Source organism: Tyto alba, unplaced genomic scaffold, assembly GCF_018691265.1.
Source record: "Tyto alba isolate M040663 unplaced genomic scaffold, T.alba_DEE_v4.0 Super-Scaffold_42, whole genome shotgun sequence".
Lineage (NCBI taxonomy): Eukaryota > Metazoa > Chordata > Aves > Strigiformes > Tytonidae > Tyto > Tyto alba.
In genome coordinates, this window is record NW_024881318.1 from 5,494,879 (window position 1) to 5,520,027 (window position 25,149).

At 43.0% G+C, this 25,149-nt stretch overlaps 1 protein-coding gene across 1 annotated transcript in view; it reads right to left on the reverse strand.

Annotated features, from left to right (window-relative positions):
- ME2 (malic enzyme 2) overlaps positions 1 to 20,513 on the reverse strand; it is a 36,642-nt gene extending 16,129 nt beyond the window's left edge. Inside the window, exons 1-5 of the mRNA XM_033011183.2 lie at positions 20,383 to 20,513; positions 12,949 to 13,077; positions 3,516 to 3,649; positions 1,971 to 2,120; positions 4 to 79 (exon numbers count right to left, since the gene is read on the reverse strand). Coding sequence (XP_032867074.1) covers positions 4 to 79; positions 1,971 to 2,120; positions 3,516 to 3,649; positions 12,949 to 13,056 — 468 coding nt within the window. The 5' untranslated portion in view covers positions 13,057 to 13,077; positions 20,383 to 20,513. The remainder of the gene's footprint in view (positions 1 to 3; positions 80 to 1,970; positions 2,121 to 3,515; positions 3,650 to 12,948; positions 13,078 to 20,382) is intronic.
- Positions 20,514 to 25,149: the final 4,636 nt, after the last annotated feature.

The following is a 25,149-nucleotide window of genomic DNA, read 5'->3' on the forward strand; positions in this document are numbered from 1 at the left end:
TACCTTAACGTCATTCTCTGGCCAGTTGTTCACAATTGACCTTATATGGCCTCTGTCTGAGATAGAAATAAATAATCCTCTGAAAGAAAAAAACAAAGCAGAAATATTTATAGGTGGCAATTAGAAATTTCACCTTGCTTTGTGAAACTAAGTGTCAAACAGTACAATTTTCTTAAAATTTAAAGCACTGCAATCACTGACATAAATCAAAGGACAGTTTCTAATACACAAGTTTCTTTGGCTACTTTGACACTCTAAAATAACACAGAGAAAATACTTTTCATGATGCTACCTGGATCTTACACTACTACAGATAATTCACCTTTAATACTCCTCTAGGGCAAAACACCTCTGGTGTTAGCATCAGACATGACAGATCTACATCTCCCTGTAAGGATATGAGAAGGGAACATGATGCTGAGCCTGACTTTACCTCAGTGTATCGCCATTCATGACATTACATGAGGTGAGGGGAGGGAAAAGACAGGAAAGAGAAAGACAAGGACCGAGCATACTGTCTTCTCCAAGACTAGGAAAGAAGTCACTGCTGAGTGCTCCTCCATGGGGACACAGGAGGGGAGGCAAAGGAGCAGAAAGGAGCAGAGATGAAGAGAAGCGTGTTTATTTCTTTTTCTTGAGCAGCCCTCTGTTGTAAGGAGGAAAGGGGGCACGAAAGGCTCAGCGGAGATGGTAACAGATAAATTACCAACACTTGGAAAGTGCTGGTTCTCAGAAAGAAAGGGGCACGTCCAGAGTTCCAGTCCATGCTGCTGTTTCTTCTTAGAGGGGGACAGTTTTCAAAGTGGTCTATAATACATATGGAGACACGGAACAGGAAAGGAAGCATGTGAGAACTAGGAGTAGCTCTTTCACATCCCCTGCCCCAGATCAGGAACAAACCCATGAATTTCTTACTGCCCTTATCACAGCAGTCACACTACACAGCCAAGTCCTCACGGCAGTGAAGGACTAGCCCTTCTTCCACACAGCACTAAAGCCCTCAAGCAAGAGGGCTCTAGAAATACTCTTTGAGTTGCCATTAGAGTATCATGGAAATGAGCTGAAACAACTGCCAGTCTGAACTGGTTTCCTCAACACAGAGCTGATATCCTGAATGGTAGTTTTGAAGTCACAGCTGAACCCAAACCAGATCCCAGCTAAGCTGTGTCAGAATAACTGAAAGCTGGCTCCTAGTAGCAGACCTTTAATATGGGGACTATCTGCACCCAGCAGAGTCTGCTGAGCTACCCTCCTCCTTTGCCAACACCTCTCCTCACACACTGCTCACTGGCCTCTGCTCCTGCACCCCAGACATCATGCTGTGCTGCTCTGCAGAGCATCGTGAGAATCTCTCCAGCCCCGGGACCCTTTGCCATCAGTGGGGACATGCTGGTCGTGGCTTCAGTCCTGCCAAGAGCTGGGGTTAGTCCAGGCTTCCTCCACCAAATCTCCTGTACGAGTGTGCCGGCACCCGTGCTTCTGCCCCTGCCCAGGCTGCGTGCAGGGCTGCACAGCAGAATATAGTTAATGGATCTACCTGAAGTGACCTCGCTTGAACGGAGAGTGAGACCCGATGATTTCCAGAAATCCCTTTCAATCTATGCTTTCCTCCCAATGCTCTGTCCTGATACATATCCTCAGACTCACAGTTGTGATTTCGACAGCTGGAGAAAGCCACAGCACTCTCCTCAGAATTAAAGAGCTGTACGGCATCTAGGAAAAGTTAAAATGGGGCTGAAGCCCTGCACTTGTGCTATTTATGTGACACACTACCACCTGTTTTCAAATGTTCTGTTTTCCAATATAAACCGGGTCTTGAGATACTATTTAATGAATGTTTACTGCCCTGAATTGGCAGAAGTCTTGTGTAACTGAATCCAAATGAAAATGAAATAAAACATTTCCAAACCTCAGGCAAGTATACAGAGAAAATGATAATACAAGTAGCGTTATACATCTACTGTTTTTACTTTGGTCTCCTGAAGATGTGTCCGTACTGGGAGCAGGCAAGCCCTACTGTTGGTGTGTATACAATTGGCATTAACCGCTCAATATCATCTTGCAATACACGATAGAATAATTTTTCATTTCTCTCTTGGATTCCCATTATGTAGATATACCTGAAATTAATGAAAAGGAAAAAAAAAAAAACAAACACTTATTGTTTCACATTTATGCTTATTTAAAACACGGTGAAAGATGTCAAAGCAAAAACCAAACTTGCTTCGTATTACTTCATGAAATTCCTGTTTCCACTTGAGTCAGGCTTTGAGCACTAACCGAAAGTTGGAGAAGAGAGAGTAGCAGTACTAAAAAGCTGAAATAAAAATACTGGATATGACATAGTATGCACGCTAACAAGTTAATGTACAAACATGCACTGTGAAAACAGATAACCCATGGAGTGATTATAGAATACGTCTGGGAGTCTCATTACTGTTAAAAAAAAATTATCAGTGAAAGAATTTTTAATCCAAAAAAAGTAAGATTCTGACAGTAATGTTTTGTTAATCCTAACATTAACATAGCTGTAAACCAAATTAACTCCTAATAAAAAGTTTATTTAAGGACTTACCTAGTTGTGTGAATTAAACTTGCATTTTTGCAAATTTACCTACCGATCTCCCATGTATCAACTCATATGCAGTCTTGCTGACCAGACAACATAAAGATAATGAATTAGTGGTTCATCTTAGGCTGCAGCAACCAGGCACTTTGCCAATAAAGATGACATGAGTGTTTCAGATCAGCAAGTGATGGGATTTAAAAGTCATCTTTCAGCTTTCATGAGAACAAAAGAGTTTTGATGTGGTTCAGTAAGCTTCAAACCATTCCAGTGCTCACCTCTCCTTTAGAAGACTGTGTATTTTCACATGGAGATATACACAGGCTTATATGAAAACAGCAACAGAATGCTAAAATTATGCCACTCTAAAAAAAACAAAACAAAATCCTTCACATTTTTTTTACCAAACCAGTGAGTTAAACAAAAAAAAGACTGATATAAAAAAATTACACATTATGAGACTCAAAATTCTAACCCTGTAATTCCTTTCTAGCAGTAACTACTGTATATAATAAACACTGTTTTTCAAACCTAATTATCAAATCCTCAATTTACCTTCATTCTCACCTATTTTTCTAGCATGCACTATCTGACCCCTCCTCTCCCCCGATAGTTCAGTCCTCTAACAACCTGCCACACAACTCTTACACAATACAGAAATACGTCTTACATACTGCAGCTAGGTTTGCTGCTTTGTTACTGGCTAATTTATGCACGTTCTTTTTCATTATCTTATGACTATGGAATGTAAGAAAAAAGCTCCCCAACCTCACTTAGCCACATGATGAATGTATGACCAATGAAAGCAGTTTTCTGTGCAAAAGTGAAAATAACCAACAATTGAAAAACCCAGTGGAGGCACAGAAACCTTGTTTGGTTATTCCCATACAATATTTTACAGCAATTTCCATTTACTTGCATGACAAAATAAGGCCAGAGGAACGCTTACTTTTCCAAGGGGTCAGTCATTTTTGCCAAATTCTTATGGAAGCGTAAGGCTTGGATGTCTTGTGTCTCTATTTTAGGAGGCAGAAGTCCTTGCAACCCAAGCATTTGTCGTTCATGTAATGTAAAGGCCATACCCTGAAAACAAGAGAGGTGAGAAATAGTTAGCAGTTCTTCCTCTAGCATTTCTATTTATAACATATTTCTATTTGGCATTTCTGACTATCCACGGCATCCTTTTCTCATGGCAGGTGCCACAGCTGCCAGGGTTTGGATATATTTGCCTCTGCTGGGGTTCTCCTCATCCTTTCTGGGTACCCCTTTTGACCACAGCTTTTCCACATCTCTAAGTCCTCATGACTGTTGCCAGATTTCATTTTCCTCTGTGAAACCGGAGAACAACTAACAGATCCCACTGCAGACAAAGGTTTAAAAGTAAAGTAACAGCTGCTTCTTGAATTGTTTCATAGGAACATAAGGTTGACCAAGAACATGTGGGTCACTCAGTGTGGGCCCTGCAATCACAAACCGTACCATTTAGTCCACAGAGGTTTATCTGAATTGCTCCATTTGCCACTTTCTCTACATACTTTTGGTAATCCAGTCAGAATCCAAAGTTACGGAACTGCCCTAATGCTTCTGTTGAGATCACAATTCAACTCAAATCTTTAATTTTCACCTAGGGCTAAAACTAACCTATTCGTCTTCAACTGTAGTTGGCTACTACCAAAAAGCCTCATTTGTGACAAATTAAGTTTCAGAAGAGTTAAACTTCAAAAATATTTCACCACTTCCATTCTCCTCTGTTTCAAGGTGGATGAAGAGTTTAATTTATTGTTATTTAAATACTATTTTGAAATATTTAACAGTAACATTCAGTAAAACTGTCTTTTCACTTAGTACACAAAACGTAAGCTACCTGCTAGTGGGGACTGACAGGCATCTTCTCAGGGCAGCAAACTCCTAGGCATAACTCTGCAAAACGTTAACTGATCCGAGCCCAGATTCACAGCCAGCCTGTCTCAAAGTGCTGACCCCATTTCTGATAACTGACCCCACCTTCAGTTTGCTGCTTCCAAAAGAGCAGTGATGAACTTTCCTTATTTCAGGTTATCCAACTGGGTCAGTTCAGTGAATGATTAAATTAATATCTGAGAACGCAGGAGCTGAAAACTCAGAAAGGCTTTCGCAGAAGGCTGTGCAACAATCTGTGAGCAAAAGCAGAACTGGAAAGGGGAAGCTCTGCTAGTTGTAATGTTTTGAGAGAGATGGAAACAAGAAACATCAGTTCTGTTCACAAACAACACTTTCTTTGTTTACCAAAGTGGGTAGATTAAAAAACAAGAGCACATTTTCTCAGATTTCCCCGCGCTGGAAGCAGATTCTTACTGCCAAGTTAAAACAAAAAAAAAAAAAAAAAAAAAAAAGCAAAAAAAAAACCAAAAAAAAACAACAAAAAAAAAGGTTTAAAAACACTGTATAAGGTTTGCTTTACGGCTTGTAATTACACTCCAAATTCCTCCTGAAATCAGAAAAATCACAAGAAATAAAATAATATTTTCCCACACTTGAATGGTTTATAACCAAAACAACTACTCTCAAGGAAAAAAAAAAAAAATCAAACTGTAAGTATTTAACCTTAAACTAGATCAATGCTTTGTATTTCTGACAAGCTTCCATGTATTAGATATGACATTAAATACTGAACTCAATTTATCCTTCTCCTACTATCTGTAAGTCATTCACAAAGCTTTGTTTTCTTTCCTCACATAATTGTCATTCTCAAGTATTCTTCCAATTTGGTCTGTAAATAAATTTCATATGAAGGTTTATTCCTGAACTTTTTACCTTTGCTGCTGGTCATTTGCTGGGTATAACAATCAGTTTAGCCATGTGATAATTTTTTCTGAAAAGTGATTTGAATAGTCCAAAATTTCCACTGAGAACACAACCAGTAAGCAGCACTGGCATGAGAAAAAAACACCAGGAACACACACTGAATGCCATATTTTTTTTCCTATACTGCAAAGGATCTACTGTAGTTTTACTTCTGCATACTGCACAAGAACTATTGAAGGACTCTCTAAGAATGTAAATGCATCTTCCAAAGTTGCATGGAAGTGTGTTGTAACACACATCTCGGCTATTTTCCTTTTTTCCTTAACTACCCCCTAATCTGTTACCATCAGCAGTTTATGCCTTTTAAAACAACCATTTCTCAACACAAATTGTACTTGCTGTGAAAGTGATTTAGGATACAAAGCTGAGTACAGCTGGTAAACATCTGTAATATTTTGACTGTTACTTTAGGCACTGCAAAAACAAAAAATATGCCAAAAGATTTATGATACTGAGAAGAAGAAACAAAAAAAGCTTAGTCTCTTTTCAGAATATATACACTGGTCAGTAAAGCCACTCATATCACTAGTTTATGGCATGTCTAAGGTCAGAATCCTTTCAGTGGTACCATACCGGCTACACTGACATTTTACTCTAAGCTAGCTGAAATATCGCACTATCAAAACCTATGTCCTCCCCATCAGCACCTCTCAAGTCCCTTAAAAATAAAGTATACCTAATTTCTAATTTCCACTATTAGCATGGCACTGGAACATGGCTTTTCATTCATTTCCCTGTACAGTGAAACCAGTGACCTTAAACTACCTGGGTCCTTAGTAATATCAAATGAGCCCTGAAGTTAGTACTAAGCAGAACAGCTACCAATCTTTATTCAGTTTATTCACATTTTTTCCAATCTATAGGCAACCTGGTTTTCCAGTGTATCTGGAGTTACAATAACATTAAACACAGTGAATTATCTAAGTGGTACTAAGTACTTCCACCTGTTTATTTACATGAAAATTAGATCTTACCCCGTTAAAAGTCACTTTAATTTTTGCCCAGGTCTAACTCAGGAACATGAATGCCATCAGCCTCCAAACAGAAATTTAATCCTTGTTCCAGCTAAACAGAACAGGTTTAGTCCGGAGCAGCGCTGTAAAAAACCCAGAGCCCTTCCAACACTTGCTGTATTCCCATTCATTATCTTTGTCCATGAGCGTCAGCTGCCTCTTGTTTTGGATTTGGGACTGTGGCTTGTTCCCCACAGAGCACCTCACGGGACAGAGGTTTTCCTTAAACTAGTGTGCCTAGGAGCTGCAGTATTACAAATTTCCTAGCCTATTCTCTCCCTTCATAAACTCCAGCACAGTTTGACAGAACCAGCGATCAGGTCCTGGTGAATCAAGAGGCACTCAGCAATTCACAGCAGTGCAACTCATGGTCTCAAAGGGATTTAAGATTCCGGCACCAATTTAAGGGCCAAATTCCCTCTGATTTCCACTGGAATTAAATGCCTAAATACTGTAATGCTTTGGGTTTAAGTCACATGGATCACTTTTTGGTTTCCTTTGACCCACAGTGCTAGGTGTCCTTTCTCTGAGTGTTGTGCACTTTCACTTAGATAGTTTCCTTAATCCTCCTTACAGATCAGAAAAAGCAGGTGTCCTTTCTAAGGTAGTACAGACAAAGCAGGGAGCACATGTAGGAGAAAATCCAGCACACTGCAAAGACCACAAATGAATTAATACACATGGACAAATTTATTGCAACAAAACCAACATAATGCCATGGGGGGGGGGGGGGGGGGGGGGGCGGGGAGGAGGAAGGCAAGTGAAATGAAATGTTAACCGTTTTTTAGTCAAGACAAGGTCACACTGAATCACCACATACTGTGCTTTTAATCCACAAACTATCAGGGACTGGGACCTCACTTTGGCCCTAACAACTGAGCTCTACTACACAAAGTGCATGGTGCTATAAATACCAGCATATAAAAATCCTAGTTGCCTACTTTGCATGAAGGTGAACAGGAGACCTGAATCCTGCAAGCATGATTTTTATAGCACAGCTAAGTAATACTGAGAGGTTTCTAAGCAGAGAAGTACTAGCAGTGGTAACTTTTTCCCCACATGCAAAGTCTTGCAGACGTATATATGTATCAGAGGGGATACTTTTACCTGATACCATAAATACTCTCAAGCATTCTGAAAACCTGTATAGTTTACAACAAATAACCCATTCAAAGTCCCTGATAAAGATGTAAATGCAGAATATATCCAAACATGCCACTGTTTGGAAAATGAGTTAGCCTACTTAACAGATTGAATCAAATGGATTTCATGTAACTTCTAATCATTGTTATAACATATTCAGCAGTATACAGTAGGCTTTGAAGTAGCATCATAAACATTTTTTAAATAAAATAGATTTTACATTGGATTGTAGGCTGCTTCTTAACTATGCCTACCTTTGATAAATCACAAAGTTCACTATTGCACAACATGTCTCCACTGCAAATTAAAAAAGTTCACTCATATGAATCAAAGGTATATCTGCTATCTCAACCAAAGATTCAAAGTTTCTCTGTGTTATGAGAACAGTGTAGAATATGGAAATCTCCTTTTATTTCTTTCCTCCTTCATTTTTAAAACCCAGTTTTGTATCTTTATTCTTCCAGAAACAGCATAGTATATATACTGGAAGGTGTGGCTGAGAGCACAGTAATCTACTCCCTGCTGAACTGTGAAATGACCCAGACCATCCCCAGATTATTCAGCCTTTAAAGACCTTAGTCTCTCTGCAGGCAAAAATGCCACCAGTTCTTACACCACCTCTGTTATGTGTGAAACCAGATGTAAATCACTTTGTCTGCTGAACCAGATTTAGCTAATCCACAGTAGCTCTCATGTACTAATGATGCAGCTTCAACTAAAAGCACTTCCCTGCAGAAGACGGGAAGAAGTCAGAAACAGAAAGCCTATCTAGGGTTGTTTTCAAGCACCAACAGTTATGGTAAAGCTGGACACTGCAAATCATGAGTGTGAAATGGTTCACCTACACCATATAGCATCACTGGATGCCTCAGAGACATTTTATTAAACTGCTGTTTTTCTAACTGAGCAGATGACATTACTTTTGTTCCCCTTTAATGGCATTAGTCCTGCAGTAAAAAAACAGAAACCAGAACATTTCAAAAACAAGACAGCTTCCTTCCTTTCTCCACCCACCATCCCAGCAGCTCACGAGTCCTGATCAGAATAGCTGATCTAAGTTAAATGAGGTACAATACTACACCACCTTTGGCAGTTACAGCACCTTTTCAGAGAGATGATAAAAGCTGGTTACAGATTAAACAGTTCCACCTTTCCACATTTAATTCCCTTTAAAAGCTTACAGATCTCAAGGAAGCTGATAAAAGCTGCAGAAGCTGCAGATGCACAGCCATCCAACAATCCCTCTATCTCCAAACCAGTTGGGCAGAACACTAAACTTGTGGCAGGACTCTTGGGCTGGGTGTGTATGTGTTTGTGTGTGCATGCGCAAGGAAACCGACAGTTTCTGTTTCCTGTCTTCTAGGATCTTTCTTCACGACTGATCACAAACTGCTGGTAGTATTTCAAGCACTGCATTTCTTAGTGACATGACAACTACCATTTGCAGTACATCTCCACATCCTGTTTATCCTCGTTTCCCCAGGAAGGCAGATGGGCATTGCTTATTCTACACCCCGGCTGCTCAACCCAACTGACACAGTCTAAAAAATATTAAAACAAAATCAGATGTGTCAAAACCCAGCATGGTGAGAAAGGGCAAGGAAAGGGGAAAGCAAGCATCTGCTTTTAATACTGAAGTTCATACAATCTTTTTTCACATTCTCTTGTCCTATCCTATTTATTTTGTTCAACTAGCTCTAACTTTGGATTGGGATTTCTTTCTTTGTTTTTTATTCTGAATTGGAAACACACTGTTTGGATATTTGCCTGAAGTCAGTCAGGTCACGTACATCTTTGTTAAGAAAACTGATTCTTTAAAACAAAGGTAATCTGTCAGAGTATCTGGAAGTATTCAGTAAGGCATAGATGAAAATAAATTGGGCTGAAAAAGATGGTAATGAATATGGATGAAACTGACTAGTGGTCTAGCTAAAAACAACATGAGAAGATGACCACCCATATGGAAGGCAGACACTGGGACAGTTCCTCAGGAACTGGTCTGGGATCAAACTGCCACATGCGACACCATCAGTGAATTCTTTTTAAAAATTTCTCATATATTCCCACACACACATGCCCAGGCATATACATACATACGAACATGTCTGCATGCATGTGTGTGTTAAATGCAAAGTCTTGAAGATTTTTGCTGAAGCTAAACATTTGAGAGGCATTGTCAGTAGAGGAGAATGATATTAAAGAATGAAATAACCAAACTATATTGAGGAACAGAGTAATAGAAAAAGGATTAATGGAACCAACTGTACAAAATACACTTAGAGAGTAACAAGAATTGATGCCACAAAGTAGAAAAATCACCAACTAAAATGCTGAAAGCGTCACAAATTATTTAGAGTCACAAATTTGCTGCAAGCACACAAAAAACAAACATATGAATAATGTTACAGGTCACATATTTCCAGTAGAGATGTGAAGATGAAGACATACTGATGCTATTCTACATGGCAGAACGGACATTGCCAAGGTCAGGGATCATCTACTCCTGCATCATCTGTTCTGTGCTGGAAGAATAAATCCCGGCCCTTGAGTGAGAATCCGAAGCATTACCACAATATAAATAACAATTTAATTGCCAGTACTAAACAAATTAGATTGTACTAACAGTGTTCTAAGTACCCAACAAGCTTAAAATGCTGCTTTTGCACAACAGGGATCTCCAGCACTATAAAAGATCCTGAAGCCAATTAACTGTAATCTGAATCCCTGTCAGAGCAGAAATCAAACATCATGGAAGATCGTAAATATACATGGATGCCAGCAATGCAGTTACAGTATGTTCTGCAATTGTTTGGCCGCAACAGCAAGGGCATTACTGATATAGCTCATGACCTTTTCTAAGCCACACTTCAAAGCTGGCCTTCAAACAAACAAACCTAAACTGGTTGATGTAGGTGTAGTATGCACCTGCAAAAGACAGGTAAGGATGGGAAAGAAAAGGAAAAAACAAATGGTAGGAGAAAAACCTACTCTAATTGCAGAGAACAAGAGCAGATTAATCGGCACAAGAGGAAGGGGTGGTTTTCTGTTAGTGATGTTGCCACCTTGAAGTTCTTATTTTAAGGCCCATGTATATTAAAGGAGACCAAATGTTCTGTAGTGTTGACAGGGACTGTAAAAATGAAACATAAGCAGCTAGAACACAAGTGATAAAACGACGATCTCAATAAGCTGCCAACAACAGATAGAGCCCTTTATCTGTGCCTGTATGTATACAATATATATCATACATGCACATGAGGCACTGTGGGCAAGAAAAACACAAAGGGTAAAGTACTTTGCATATTTAGTCAATCATTTATTTCTCTGCTGAATTTTCAAAACACATTTGTGTACAGATACTATATCCAATATCAAGCAGTATCACTTAGCTAGCTTACAGACCTATTCATACAGGTGTCAGCCTTAACAACAGACTGATACAACAGAGCCAAACAAATGTGTAAAGTTTTTCTCCTTTCACAAGCATGATTTCCTGGAGATATTAAAAAATACAAAAAATCAACAGCTGTTAATAAGCAGCTCTCTGTTCTTCCCTCTTCCTCAAAAAAAAAAAGAAAAAAACATAAAAAATACTGCCTTGTGCTCAGTCCACCAGAGAATGCCAGGCTTAAAAAAAAAAAAAAAAAAAGATATTACCATTAGAAAAACAATAAGAAATGACCTATTGTTTTTGTGTCTGAATACTGTTGCATAATCAGCACTTGGAAAAGCTTACAGGGCTTGAAATAATTTCCACTGGCATGTCAAAGAGTTTATAGCTCAGAAAAGTTTCAAGATAATATGATCTTGACAAATCACACCCATCTACTCTTTTCTCCTTCCCTGGGACAGCGATCCCAGTTTTACTTTTGCAGTTAGCAAGTCTCTAACTTCTACAGTTCTCTCTCTCTATAGATGCAACCTGCATTCATGCAGTATCAAGGCACCTCGCACTATTCTATACTGTTCAAGAAGCACTATGAGGCATGACCACATGTCTGTATTTTGCCTTTTTTCTTTTCTTTTCAGGACATTCAGGAGTCATGCTTGCCAAAAGACATGCTGCAGCAATTCTTCCTGTAGTTACAGGCAGAACACAAGAAGACACAGCTTGCAGTTCCTAGCTTGAGAGCCTCCTCAGGTATTTTGAGCCCACTGGCCAACTTCTAATTCTGACAAAAAGAGAGGGACAAAGAAAAAGAAAATAAGGAAAAAACAGAAAAAGAAGAAGAAAAAAAAAGTTTTTGCCATGCAAAGAAAAGAACCAGCCTAGCCCTTCTGCTGAAAAGCTCAGGGTTGTGTGTCCAGCTTGCCAGCTGGCCAATTTATAGCAGCACGTGCTTCTTTGTGTGTAGGCAAAGGGGACATGGGAAGGAGCTAAGAATACAGGGGGAGAGAAGGAGTCAGGGCCATGGGCTGAAAAGGGCGGGCAGGAAATTTACATTGAAGGGGAAATATAAGGCATTACAGGAGGGGAAAAAAAATAAAATCATAGAATGAGGAAGAGGAGAAAAGCCAGACATTAAAAACATAGGATAAAACTATGGAAGTCCAGCTTCCATAGCTCTATTGCTCATTGCCTGTCAGAGGCAGCTAGATTTGTCACCTTTCTTGGCCCCCTTAGACATCTTGGATCAGCTGACAAAGACCTCATCTAATTTCTTACTAGTTTTAGTTTGCATATTAATTGTTTCAAAATTCCTGAAGACTACTACTTTTGTAAGGAAAAATAAGAGATTGGGAATGTGGAGGTGGAAAATGGGAAAGAAAAAAAAAAAACAAACCAGTTATGTTCTTAGGCGAAGTTCCTCCCAATGCATGGAATTAACATAATGTCTCTACCTCACAGCTAACTCCATTCAAGGCTTATTTTTAGATGCTCTCTGTCCTACTCTGCACAGGGATGTTTCTTACTGATATGGCTCAGTCCCAATTCAGTCTTGCAGGAAAAAGCCAGGACTAGGGCAGAGAGGATAACTCTATCACTAGTAAGACTGATTTCTTTTGAAAACTTTTGCAAACTATGAAATGAGACTTTATTTGCTAAAGCTCCACTTCAGTTCAGCCAGCCCGAAAACTAAGCCAGTAACTGGGAAGAATCAGCAATTTTTCATTTGGCCAAAGGAAGCAGCAGTACTGATTGTGTGAACCACAGCAAACCAGGGGAAGCACAGGCTGACAGAAGCAGGAGGCGTCGTTGGAAGTCCTTGTAGTGTAGATGTCCACATAGTACACTTGCAGTGATCACTGACTCCTCCATCTTCTGTACCCTTTTTTGGCTGTGGCCCAGTACACCTCCTGGAGGTGGTTTAACCCTGGAACAAGGTCCATTGGACGATTACCGGATGAAGATAAGATACTTGATAATCACACATTACCAACCTTGTTTGTTCGTGGGTTTAACATCAGTGGCTTGCCTTTTTCTTTCGTATGTGCACTGCGACATGCCATCGCACAAGGAGTGGCAGCTACTCGTAGTCGGGAGAACATTTTTTTATATATATACTGCACCTGAAAAAAGGAAAAGTAAATCATTCATTCAGATACAGAGGCAGTGGAACTAATGTTCATATCTGTAGGCCATCTGTTGTAAAAGACAAAAGTACATTCTAGATAACACTCTTTGCTCAAACACTGTGATAATAACCTAAAATTATCTTATGGCAGCCAGAAGGAAGAAAAACAAGGAAGACTTTACAACAACAAGACTGTATGAATGAGTGGAGAGAACATACAGGGATACTAATGTGAGCTAGCATTATGCTGTGGGTTGCAGTCAGCCAGCATTCACTAGGTGTTGTCTTATAACTGCATCATAAACCCAGAGCAGAATTGCCATTAGCAAATATTAACCTTCAGTGGTGACCCACACAACTGGCACTGGTGCAAATACCAGGGAGGACAAAATGACTTGGTATAGTGCTGCAAGAAAATTTAAGCCAAGTTTCTCCAACAACATTCTGACAACGAAATCTTGTGGCCTGGACAACAGAAAGGAAATAAACTATGTCTGCTACAATATTAAAACTAGATTAGAACAAAATGTAGAACTCAAATGGTCAAAGATTCACCAAACTCTGGATTCCATTATTAGATTTTTTTTAATTCCAAACCTTAAAAAAAAAGTTATTTTCAGAGAGAATATATTCTTTTCAATAAAGGATATGTTTCCCTAACAAAATAAAAGATTTGTTAGTAGCACTCAAAAGATTAGTTCTTAATCATGCCAGGTAATAACCACTCTCAAACCCATTTTATTCAATATTAATTGCAAGCTCTTTGGAGCAGAAATTATCATTTATTACATGTTTGTGTAATGCAATACCACCAGGAAATGTGTACTGGACTCATCTCTAGACATCATTTCATCAACACAGAGAGACAACAGCAACCACAGTGAGACCTTACAGAGGACCATGGCCTGTGCGAAGACACATTAAGATGGCAGGCCTGAAAGGACAGATATATGCAGCTCGCATGCGATATTGTGCAGAATCCTGACAGGGGGAGAGGAAAAAAATAGATCCTATTAGCAATGGACCTATACAGTGAGCGGAAGGAGGCAGAGATCCAGGATCAGCGTGGCAGGGAACCCCTCTCCCTCTCCATTACAACCCCTGCAGCCAGTGTTCCGTCATCCCCTGGCCCAGCTGTATGCCCACATTCAAGACACACACAAGGACAGCAAAACAGGCATGAGACATTTTTAAGGAATGAAATGATACATGGTTTTGGATTTTTAATTTCTTCCAGATGGAAGCCAAAATTAGATTAAGGAATAAAACTTCATTATCTTAAATATAGCCTGAATACTTTAGAAGACCTCTCTCTAATCAAATTTAAACATAATCAGCTTTTAAGATGGCAGACTGATCTTACAAGTTACAATCTGAGGATTTGCTTCAAAATCCCTCCAAGCTGTAAAAGAACATGCAAATATTTAATATTTTTCATCATCCGTTACACCTCAGTTTCTTTTCTACCCATTATAAAGCACAGGGGAAAGCAGCACTGACATTCAGTGGGATCCCTTTCTCATCCTTTATTTGTTTGTTTAGGCCTTGCAATTGGAAGAAGTTCCACCCAAAACCCATGTGTTCAGTTGTTTCGTGGTAAAGAACATAAATTTACTGTGTGAAGACAAGACAAATGGAAGCCTTGCCAGCACTACAAACAAATGTTGCTTTTAACATGGTAATTCCTCCCTAAACCAGCTAGCGGTGGACTAAACACAGCTGGTCTGCCAGAACTCAGGGCAGCTGAAAATCAGGAATAGATAAGCAAAATTAAATTTGTGCTGCAAAACAACCAGCCTTTAGGAATGGTAAATTCAGCCTTAACTGGCTTTAATTCTGATTGCTCATTTTCCGTCCATCTCCTCATGCAGGTGAGGCTAAAAATGATCTGTGGTTACAGTGTCACAGCAAACCCGGGCCTGCATCCCCTCAGTCTGGTGTTAGGGTGGCTTCAATCTGTCATGAGCCAATACCTTAAACACGGAATTAAAAAGTAGGCCAAACACCATACCTTATCGTATTCTAATTAAATTCAATTACTCTGTTGCGATTAATGAGTATTTAAGAATCAAAGAAGATTACGGCCCAGATTTTTCCTAACTTGATCAATTACTTCTCTAATCAACTAGAGACAGAGACTTTTCAGGGGTATGATTCGAATCTTACAAATCTTACTTTATTCTCTCCTCTCAGGTGCCATACAGGCACCTAAAATGATTGTCTTGGTGGAGGTACTGCAGATGCATACAGCATATGGGAAGAATCAGGCTTCATCTTTCACTCAGTCCCTCTGTTTAGATCCAAGAGATACGATCCCAGTTAATTTATATCCAGCGTAAAACCTGACTGGTTACTTAGTCCTGAGCTCTCCTTCCCCTGCTCTTCTAATTGCTTCCTATTCCTGTTTCATCTCCCATCTTGCCCATCTTTAACTCCTTTTGTCCCAGACTTTTAAATGCTTTTTAGCAAGAATCTGCCTCCAGAACTCAACATAACTTACCCTGAAGCCACAAAGCAAGCATCCATCCCCATCCCCTGTCCATACTCATCTGTCGGAGGGCCAAGGTCTCTGTGCTTCGCCCACGTGGCTGTGGCCCCTCACGACTCACCTACCCTCTCCTCCAGCTCTGCTGGCCACCAACCTGGCAAGAACACGCCACCCATCTGCCCAGGTCCTTCTGCTTTAAAAGTCCTAATTATTCCTCAAGAATATATGCACAGGACAATCCAGTAACCCTTAGGATTAAAAATCAAGGCTACATCTATACATGCCGTTAGTAGTTTTAATACTTTTTAAAACAGAGCTCCCAGGCTGACTCTGTTCACTGCGAGCTGAGCCAGACGCAGCACTGGGGTAGCCATAAAACCAGCTCACACCAGGAATTTGGGATTACAGTTAACAGTTTCTCAGATGAAAGATACTACCAGACATTAAAAATACTTCAGCTGCAGCATGGTCCAACTGACAGCAAAATAAGCTACCCTGGGCAGCACTACTTCTCTTCTGGTGTCATGGGAAAGGAAGAAAGGACACGAAGCCCCATGACTGGTGGCTCGTATTTGCCAGCCCTGTTTCTGGGATGCACTTGGGGCAGGCAGCAAGCTGCAAGGACAGATCTGGAAGAGAGGTCCCCAAACCAATACCTGGTTTCAAGGAGATGAAAGGGTTGGGTCGTGCTGCTTTTTGGAAAGGTTTTTATATGGTTTATGGTGGGTTTTGTAGAAGAGGGGCCAGGCTTGAGATAGTGGTACTTAAACCATAAGAAAAAGGAGATATGATTTTGACAGCAGAAGCTGATAGAGAAGAGAGAAGGCTGTCAACTGAGGGAAAGATGGGGGGCTGCAATGATGTGAAAACATGCACAGAGTGCTGAGGTTGTGCAATGTCTCGTGAGGAGAAATTTGGAAGAAGGCAAAGGAATTGAAAGAGGAATAAAATTCCTGCTAAAACATGTGTCAGCATAACCAGAACAAGGATTTATTTTCTTCTTTCAGTACTTGACAATGGTAAGGACTAAGCAAAACTGCAGTGCACCATTAGACTTAATCCAATACAACTGGTAATTTTTGACTTATTTCCACATACATGCTGTGTCACAATTTAAGAGAATTAAATTCTTCAGCATAGCAGATGACAGCTCTCTTCTGTGCCTTATCAGGAGGCATCTGGCCAGGTCAAACTAATTACAAATACTGCACAAGTGCCCTTATCTAGGAGCGAATGTTTTGCTGCTGCAATTATGGATTTGTTAAATTGCAAAAGCTACTTTTAAGGGAAAGGTTCATCATACTTTTGAAAGGTACAATTACATTGCTCAGAGAGTCAGGAAACCCAGTGTCAATTAAAGCAAGGTCTGCTTCAATTACTGCACAGGCTGCCTGACTTGTGGATTATACCTGGATACTAAGGAGTATTTCTCAGTGGACAGCAACTTGCACTTGATGACTGCAGTCTTCCTTCAGTTTGAAGGATGGCTAAACATATTTCAAGTACTCCCGAAATCTTGTGTAAATAAACAGTTCCAGCCTTTCTTTCATGTACATAAACCACCAAGACCTGTGTGTTAACAGGAGCTGATCCTTCGTAACATAACCTGGAATTATTAATACAAGACCATACAGGCCTCACAGATTTCCCATCTTTCTGATCTCAATCAGCTTTGGTTTTTTTAAGCACCACTGCTTTAACACCAACAAGTATTGCCTCCTATGTGCCCTAAGCAATCTATCCAGTGAGTCTGCACTACCCTGAGTCTTCTGTGAATGCGCCATTGCACTTTACTTATTTTTTTTTAATAAACAGGCAAGCCTTGCCGACCCAAGCATGACACAAACCAGGCACACTCTAGCTGGCTTCATCACTTCAGTAATGACAAAGCAGTCTAAATTATTACACTAGGCAAGTACCAACTATAAGTGTGTCTCCCAGTGAGACTTTCACTTAAAGAAAGAAGCTTCCCCTGTACCCACAACCCTGCAGCACTGCAGTGGGTGCTCTGAGGATCGAGGGGGGAAAGGGGCACTTCCATTTCACAACGGGAGTACCCCAGTGCGTACATGTGCAGAGGAAGGAGCAGAGAGATGAGTCTGGGCAACAGTTCTGCACAGCAACTCAGCACCTCCAGCTCCCTGAGCTGACTAGATGCTCTTGGGGGAAGTTCACAGAAAATGGTGGTGATGGTATCTCAGGTTCCTTCCAGCAAAGTCCCGAGCCATCATTTTAAATGACATTTCTAAGGTACCTTGAGATCTGCAAATTAAAACGAACAATCATAGGAGGGGGTGTTACAAATAAAATGTTAGGCAGTGGTGAGTGAGTCATTTTGGAAGCAGATCTTGAAACTACCTTTCTTCCCTGTTATTCTGAGGCAACCAACTCAATAAGGAGAAAAGTTAGATGTACTTAAGTTCACAACTTGAGGCTCGAAACATTCAGCAAATAAAGCACACTTAGGCGAATTCAAATGAGAATATTTTCAGAAGACCTTTGTAAAAACACCTTTGTGTTCTCTACACTAACTTACAATATTGGCAAACTTCTCGCAGCACAACTAGGAAGTAGGACTAAATTGTTTGGTATTGGAGTTTTGGTTCATAAAAGCTCTTACCACAGAACATCAGAGAGCTGTTTTTTTATACATTAATGCATCTGACCTAAATATTTTTCTTAAGTATCAGAAAGTCCATTACCTTATACTGTGGAAACTGCAACACGGTATTTTTCACCTACTCAGATAAGAAGATATATTCATATTCTTTATTTTACTTCATTTATCTAACTGGGAGGGCTACCAGTAGTAAAGGTATGCACATTTGCACGTGTGGGACAAAGGCCTTACCCTGCAGAATCCTCAAAAAGACTGCAAAAATAAACAGAAAATCACTGTTATTTTATTCTGGGGAACTGGTACATGTCTGTATTAGAGTCGTTTTCTTCAGTTTAAAAATATGGATTTTTCTGGATATAAGTTGAGAGAGAAACATGCATGTTCGCAGCAACTGATGCATACTTACAAAAGGGAACTCCCTGGGAGAAACAAGCACAGAGAAACTGAGCTGCTTGCTAATTCATTCAGTGCCGATCAGGTGAATTATCAGCCTGCCAATCACTTATAAACCTTGGTGTGCACTACAGTTACAATTAGTTACCAGCCCAAGTAACAGCCAAGTGCTCCTTCTGTTGCAATAAAGGTGCTGCCACCAGTAGTAAAAATGAACATTCAATTAGTACTCACTCAAGCACAGCACACTACAGTGCATTTTGACAGCTTCTTTCTTAGTTTGCAGAAGAAAAAACTTCAAATCTTGCCTGCACTCATGCTGCTGACTCATAATGCTACCTCGCAGGATTATCAGCAGTTTTGTCCCGGGACTGTAGCACACGCTTTCCCTTAAAATACACACTCAGCCTAAATTTCTACAGACTGTACCATGTCTAACAGAGCCAACATCATGTTAAACGCTGCTGGCTACATGCACACACATGGATTGTTCGCAGAGTTTCATATTCTGCCTAGCTCCTTCTATTACCCATGTGTATAAACACATATAGAAAATTTCCCTTTGCTGACCACTATTGATGTTTTGGAATTAAGAGCACTTTGCTGATCACTATTAATGTCTTGGAATTAAGATACCAAATAATTAATAGCTTGCTTGGATGCAAGATCGTCTTTTTTAATCAGTCCTTTATCAACACGCTGTAAGTTTTCGGGTTTCTGTTAGTTAGGAGATCCGTGCCATGACAAATGCACCGGGCTGCTCAGAGACCAGCACTTATCTAGTACCATTTAACGTTACGAGGAAGTCAAGAGGAACGTGAGACCTGAGATGGTGGCATTTCAAACAGCCACCGCCACTTCTTTCAACAAACTGCCAAGAGGCAAAACCCAAGGACTGCAGAGTCTGGCTCTAAAAATACCAGGCAGCCCGACAGCATTTCCTCTCCCAGCACCGCACCAGCAGCTCTGCGACTTCCCAACTTTTACTCTCTAGCTTTTAGGGCCGCGCCGTAAAAGTTCACCGCGCGTTGAAAGTCAGTGCCGAGACCGCCAGCCAACGCCGAGGAGATGCAGAAGCAGCCGAGTCCCGAATTGGGCCGGTTTGGGGGGAGCATCCTCCCAGGCTTGACCCGAGGAGCTGCTGCCAAGGAGGGGCATTGTTCTCAGAGGGTGGAGAATGGATTTGTCACCCGTTTTGACAGCCGGTAAACACGCACGGCTTAGGGCAGTGCATGTGCTCCTTCCTCTGAGGAAAAACAGCCGCCTTTCGGTGTTTGCCACCTGCCAGCCGGGCTGGCCGGGCCCCGGGAGGGCTCCCCGCAGCAGGCCGAGCTTCGGGGCCCTCCCAGCGCACGGGGGACAGGGGTTGGGCGGGCGACCTGCTGCATTGCTACGACTTCAGTCGTCCCCAGGGGACCGGACCGAGGAACAGGGAGCTCCCTCCATCCCCCTTCAACCCCGCTGCCGGGCGGGCCTCGTACCCTGCGACGGCGGGACGGGGCTGGCCCCACGCCCGGGCCCTCCCGGCCGCGGTCCTGCCCGCCGCACCCCCGCGGCTCGGCGGCATAACCCGGCCGGGGCACGAAGCGAAAGCCCTCTCCTCACCCTGGCAACACGCAGGCGGCAGGGCCGGGGGGAAAGGTTTCCAAGGGGTGTGGCGGGGGGTAGGCGTTCGAGGAGGAAAGGCAGCAAGGGTCGAGGTTCTGGAGAATATGCCCCCAAGATACGGGTTTGGAAAGAGACAAGAGGTCTTTCGTACGCCATTGCAATTGTAAAATTGTTACCAGAACGGGATCTACCTCCTCCTGCGGCTGCTGCTCTCTGAGTGATGCTGGCCGAGGACCTGTTTCTATTGTGCAACAGCAGCTCCCATCCGCCAGAGCTCCGACCGCCTCGGAACCCGCCACTGACTGGAGCGAACAAGGAGGCAACAGGGAGGGACACTCCGGAGGGCGGGGCGTTTCCCATGACTGACGGCCAACGTAGCCAATAAGAGGGAGAGCGGCTGGCCGGCCGGCGGCGGCGCTCGGCCAATGAGCCTTCTCTCCCGTGTGGCCCCGCCCCGACAGAGGGGAAGCGGGGCCAGGCGCGGCCGTGTGTATGTTAATTAGGCCAGGGACGGTGACCAATCAGCGAGGCCCGGCTCCGAGAGCGGCGTGCCGGTAAGGGGGCGGGGCGAGGGGGTTGTGTGAGGGGACGGGAATCGGGGTCATGAAGGGAGCGGGTCGGGAGGGGACGGGGCCGTGAGGGGACGGGGCGGTGAGGGGACGGGGCGGTGAGGGGACGGGGCTCTGAGGGGACGGGGCGGTGAGGGGACGGGGCGGTGAGGGGACGGGACGGGGCCCTGAGGGGACGGGGCGGTGAGGGGACGGGGCTCTGAGGGGACGGGGCCGTGAGGGGACGGGGCTCTGAGGGGACGGGGCGGTGAGGGGACGGGGCGGTGAGGGGACGGGGCCGTGAGGGGACGGGGCTCTGAGGGGACGGGGCCGTGAGGGGACGGGGCTCTGAGGGGACGGGGCGGTGAGGGGACGGGGCGGTGAGGGGACGGGGCGGTGAGGGGACGGGGCCGTGAGGGGACGGGGCCGTGAGGGGACGGGGCGGTGAGGGGACGGGGCGGTGAGGGGACGGGGCCATGAGGCTGTCTCTGTAGCACCCAGGATAGCGGGGGACCACGGCTCCTGAGGGGTGGCACGCTGAGGAGGAGGGCGAGGCAGGAAAGGCGAAGCAGGAGGAAGGCAGCAGAGAGCAGGTCTCTTGGCGGGGAATGGGGTCCCCCCTGGGTATAGTTACCTGAAGCAAGATGGACACTGCTTCCCAGCGCCAGGGCCACAGTGCTGGATGCCTTACACCGCTTAGGGCTCCTCAAAACATGCAGAGCGACAGCACTGGGGCGCTACCCTGTCTTGTGTGTTGCCGTACAGAGGATTAAAACAAGATTTGGCAAAAGGTGGCAAGGCACTTAATGCTGCAGGTCAGCACTGAAATTGCCAGGCCCAGAAAAGAACTGCAGTCTGAAAAAGCATCACTTTTGATAATATCATCGGGCTGTTTGTTCTAACACTGGTGTCTCTTAATGGGAATGATACTCCTCCCCAGCTAAGCTTTCACAGTGTTTGGAGAGAGGGAAGGAACGGTGGTATGAAATGTCACCACTCAGCTCATCTGAGACTTTGTCTGTCTCCTCTCCAGCCCAAACTCTGACACGTTTTCCAGTGTCACAAACTGTGCGGCTGTTAATTCTCTTCTGGCACGTAATGTGATTTAAATGTTAGATGTACAAATGAGCACTGTGCAGTTAAAAGCAGCAGAGTTGCTATAGTAACTGTTACAATAAATATATAAACCCACTTAATCAAAACCTTCTCTTCTAATCGTGATTGTGAGGCCTGCCATGAAATGCATATTCTGCTGCTTTCCCCCTGTCAGCATGACTGTGACGGCTCTGAAACATTTCTGCATAATGCGGTGCTGCACCTATAAACAAAGGAGATGATTGCTAAAATAACATGCAAGGTCATGACTTTGTGCCTGGCTAAAAATAGCCCAAATTGAAGGCATTTAAAAATGCCGGACTTCATACCCGACGAGCAGAGATCAGTACTACTGTAAGCCCGTGCCTTTGTAGACTGGTTGAGGATCTTGCCCAACGTATCTCATGAAGAGTTAATGCCTTGCTGAAGTATAGTGCGTAACACTTCCTTGTGAAAGACAGGCTCTCTCGAAAGCTGTGTTGTAATTCGTCCCACAAGAGAAAAACCTGCACCCCAGGGAACGGGATTTGGCAGGGCTGCATGGCCTGAAACCCCCAGCAAGAATTTTTAATGGGAGGAAGAGCTTTCGCTTCTAGACAGCGCACCCACTACTTTTGCACCAGAGTTTTCTCCCAGCAGCTCTTTGGTACCAGTTAAATTCCTTCTCAAATCCAGACTCCAACCTACCAAACCTCTTTTAAGCTACAGGTCATTGTGGAGAGGAGGGCTGGACCGCGCTCCACGCCTCAACCCAACCCCAGTCGCGCACGGGTGGGCAGCAGCAGCCTGGGGCCATGTGTCATGCTGCAGCTCAGCCAACGACCCGGTCAGGGGGCTTTACGTCTGATCTATAGGGACAGCAATCCCACGCAGCGTGGGACCTTGCCTTCTCAGGCCTGTTCTTCATCCCAGGCTACTGCACAGCCACCGAGCAGCTGTTGTATTTATAGCTAATTCATGCGACCGCCTGCGCCATAGTACAAGAGCAGCAGTCGTTTCTTCTTCCTCCTGAGGACTTTTATCACCATATTTGGTCCTCAACACAGAAGAGTTTCTTTTGGCGCACATGATGTTGTTGCTTCGCTGTTGCCAAGAGAACAACTGGGAGCCCTTGGCATTGCGCAGCTCCGTAAAGCCAACGGCCACGGCTCTGCTGTCTCTCTCGGCTGTACAGGACCAGCCCCAGGCTGTGTCACAGCTCGCTCACTCCCAGGCGCGAATTCATTCAGAAATTTTCAGTGCAACAGGAGACTGATTATAACACCAGATTTCCCATACGTGCAGGCCATTGCATTTTACTGGGGTTCGTCTTCAGAGGAAGCCGGTGGCTTGTGCTGGAGTAAAACACCTCTCCCAAAAGCCATCCGATCGCAGTTTGAAGGCATACATCAAGGCGGCTTTCTTAAATCACTTCCACTCTCCTAAAATCATCCTGTATTTCCCATTTGAGTTTTCCTAGACTTTTGATCGTTTGCTGCTTGTTCTGTCTCTCTTTGCTAAATCACAGAGTCAGATACCTCCTGTTTCATGATGAACCTTACTGATGGGTAACTGCATCTGCCTGATAAATTCAACAGAAGACTTTTGTATCCCATCCTTGTGATAATTTTGTCTCTCCTTTCTGTAACATTTCCAGTTTTTCAAATATCCTATTTAAAGCAACATCACCAGAGCTGGACTCGGTGTTCTTGTTTTCATACCACTGATTCTTAATGTAAATTTAACAAAGAAAAAAAAAAATCACTTCACTGTTCTACTCACCTAAATCCAGGGCTCTTTTCCTTCCCTTCACAGCACTGCCTCAACACCTACACTGTCACTCCCATAAATACACTGATAATGTAGCTATATATACACAGCTACTGAACAAATTATTATTTAAGCAGTCATGTTAGTTTTTATCTACTTCCAAGCTCAGAAATTTTTACAGTACAAACTAGCAGGCAAGCTGTCTCTCTGGAAGAGAATTTCTGTGGCTTGATAAAAACTGGCATCTTCACCTTTATTTCTGTTAAAAAGTGCTGAGGGTTAACTATATCTTTAGACTAATCATCATATACAAAGATGACCCTTGTGACTCTTCTCATTTACATTATGAGCAGGAACTAGGCAGTAAAGATGATCGTTACCTAGAGGCAAGGTTTGTGAAGAAAAATAGTATCTTTTATTAGACCAATTCCACTAAAAGATGTTACTTCTCTCCACAAACCTTACCTCTTTTACATCTTTAGAGCAACAACACTGCTAATTACCTTTACGCTGTTTCCGTTATTTTGATTCTACTTCTGCCTAGTAATTTTGTTCTGTTTTAAAGTATTCTGCTCAAAATTCCTCATGTAGCATTTTTGCAATCAAATGTGTCCAGACTATTCTCTGGCTGTGAGACCAGCTCTCATGAGAACAGCCCACATCCACGCTACTAAAGTGTTTTACTATCCAAACCGATGTTTGCATGTGGACTGTATTTTGGGAATAATGTGCTAATTCCCACAGTTGTTTGGGAAAATGCTAGCTGGCCTGATCCAGAACTATGCCTGGGATTGTGCTAACAATTTAACAGTGCAGATGACAAAGCTCCCGCCTCTGGGGACATTTTGTGGCACTGTTAAATCTGTCTTGATTAGGGATGACGTTGCTTAAACATATATCCATACGTGTCTGTGAATCTTCCCAGTTAGGGAGCTATGGCACGCGTGGATATAACTGTCATTGCAGGTTAACAGGTCTGGCATTTGCTGCTTCTTAATTTATGTTTTATTTTCTTTGCTTTTGATCTGGAGCCTCTTTTTAGGCTAGTGACCCATTTGACCGCAGATCATCAGTTGCCTCTACTCTGCTGAGCGCCTGAACAGCCAGGGACATCGTGACAAAACCTGAGATGGTCTAACTGGGTGGTATTTCATCCTGCTTTTCTGGCTCTTTCTCCACTTCCTTCAGTTTTCAGTTTCCTCAGTCCACGTTCATCACTGCCCCACTCTGCTTTACTTACCCTGGCCAGTGACTTTCTCCTCCCTCTTCATTTTTGCTCCATTAACACAGCCACACAGTAAGGAGAAGAATTGCACAGACTTGCTTGTACTGGAGATAAATTGGTCACCATGGTGGGACCAGAAGCAGGTGCCCTGGGAAGGAAAGGCTGCCCAGCTCCTGCCTTACCACTGGGGCAGAGACCCCAGGTACCACACAGAGTGGCCTTCGCAGGGGGAGGCCACAGCCCTTTTGGTGCCTTCATCCCCTAATAAATCTACTTTTCTGCTGGGAACTGGGGCAAACCCCTTCCTCGTCTCCACTCCTGCTAGTTGTACCAGTTGCAGC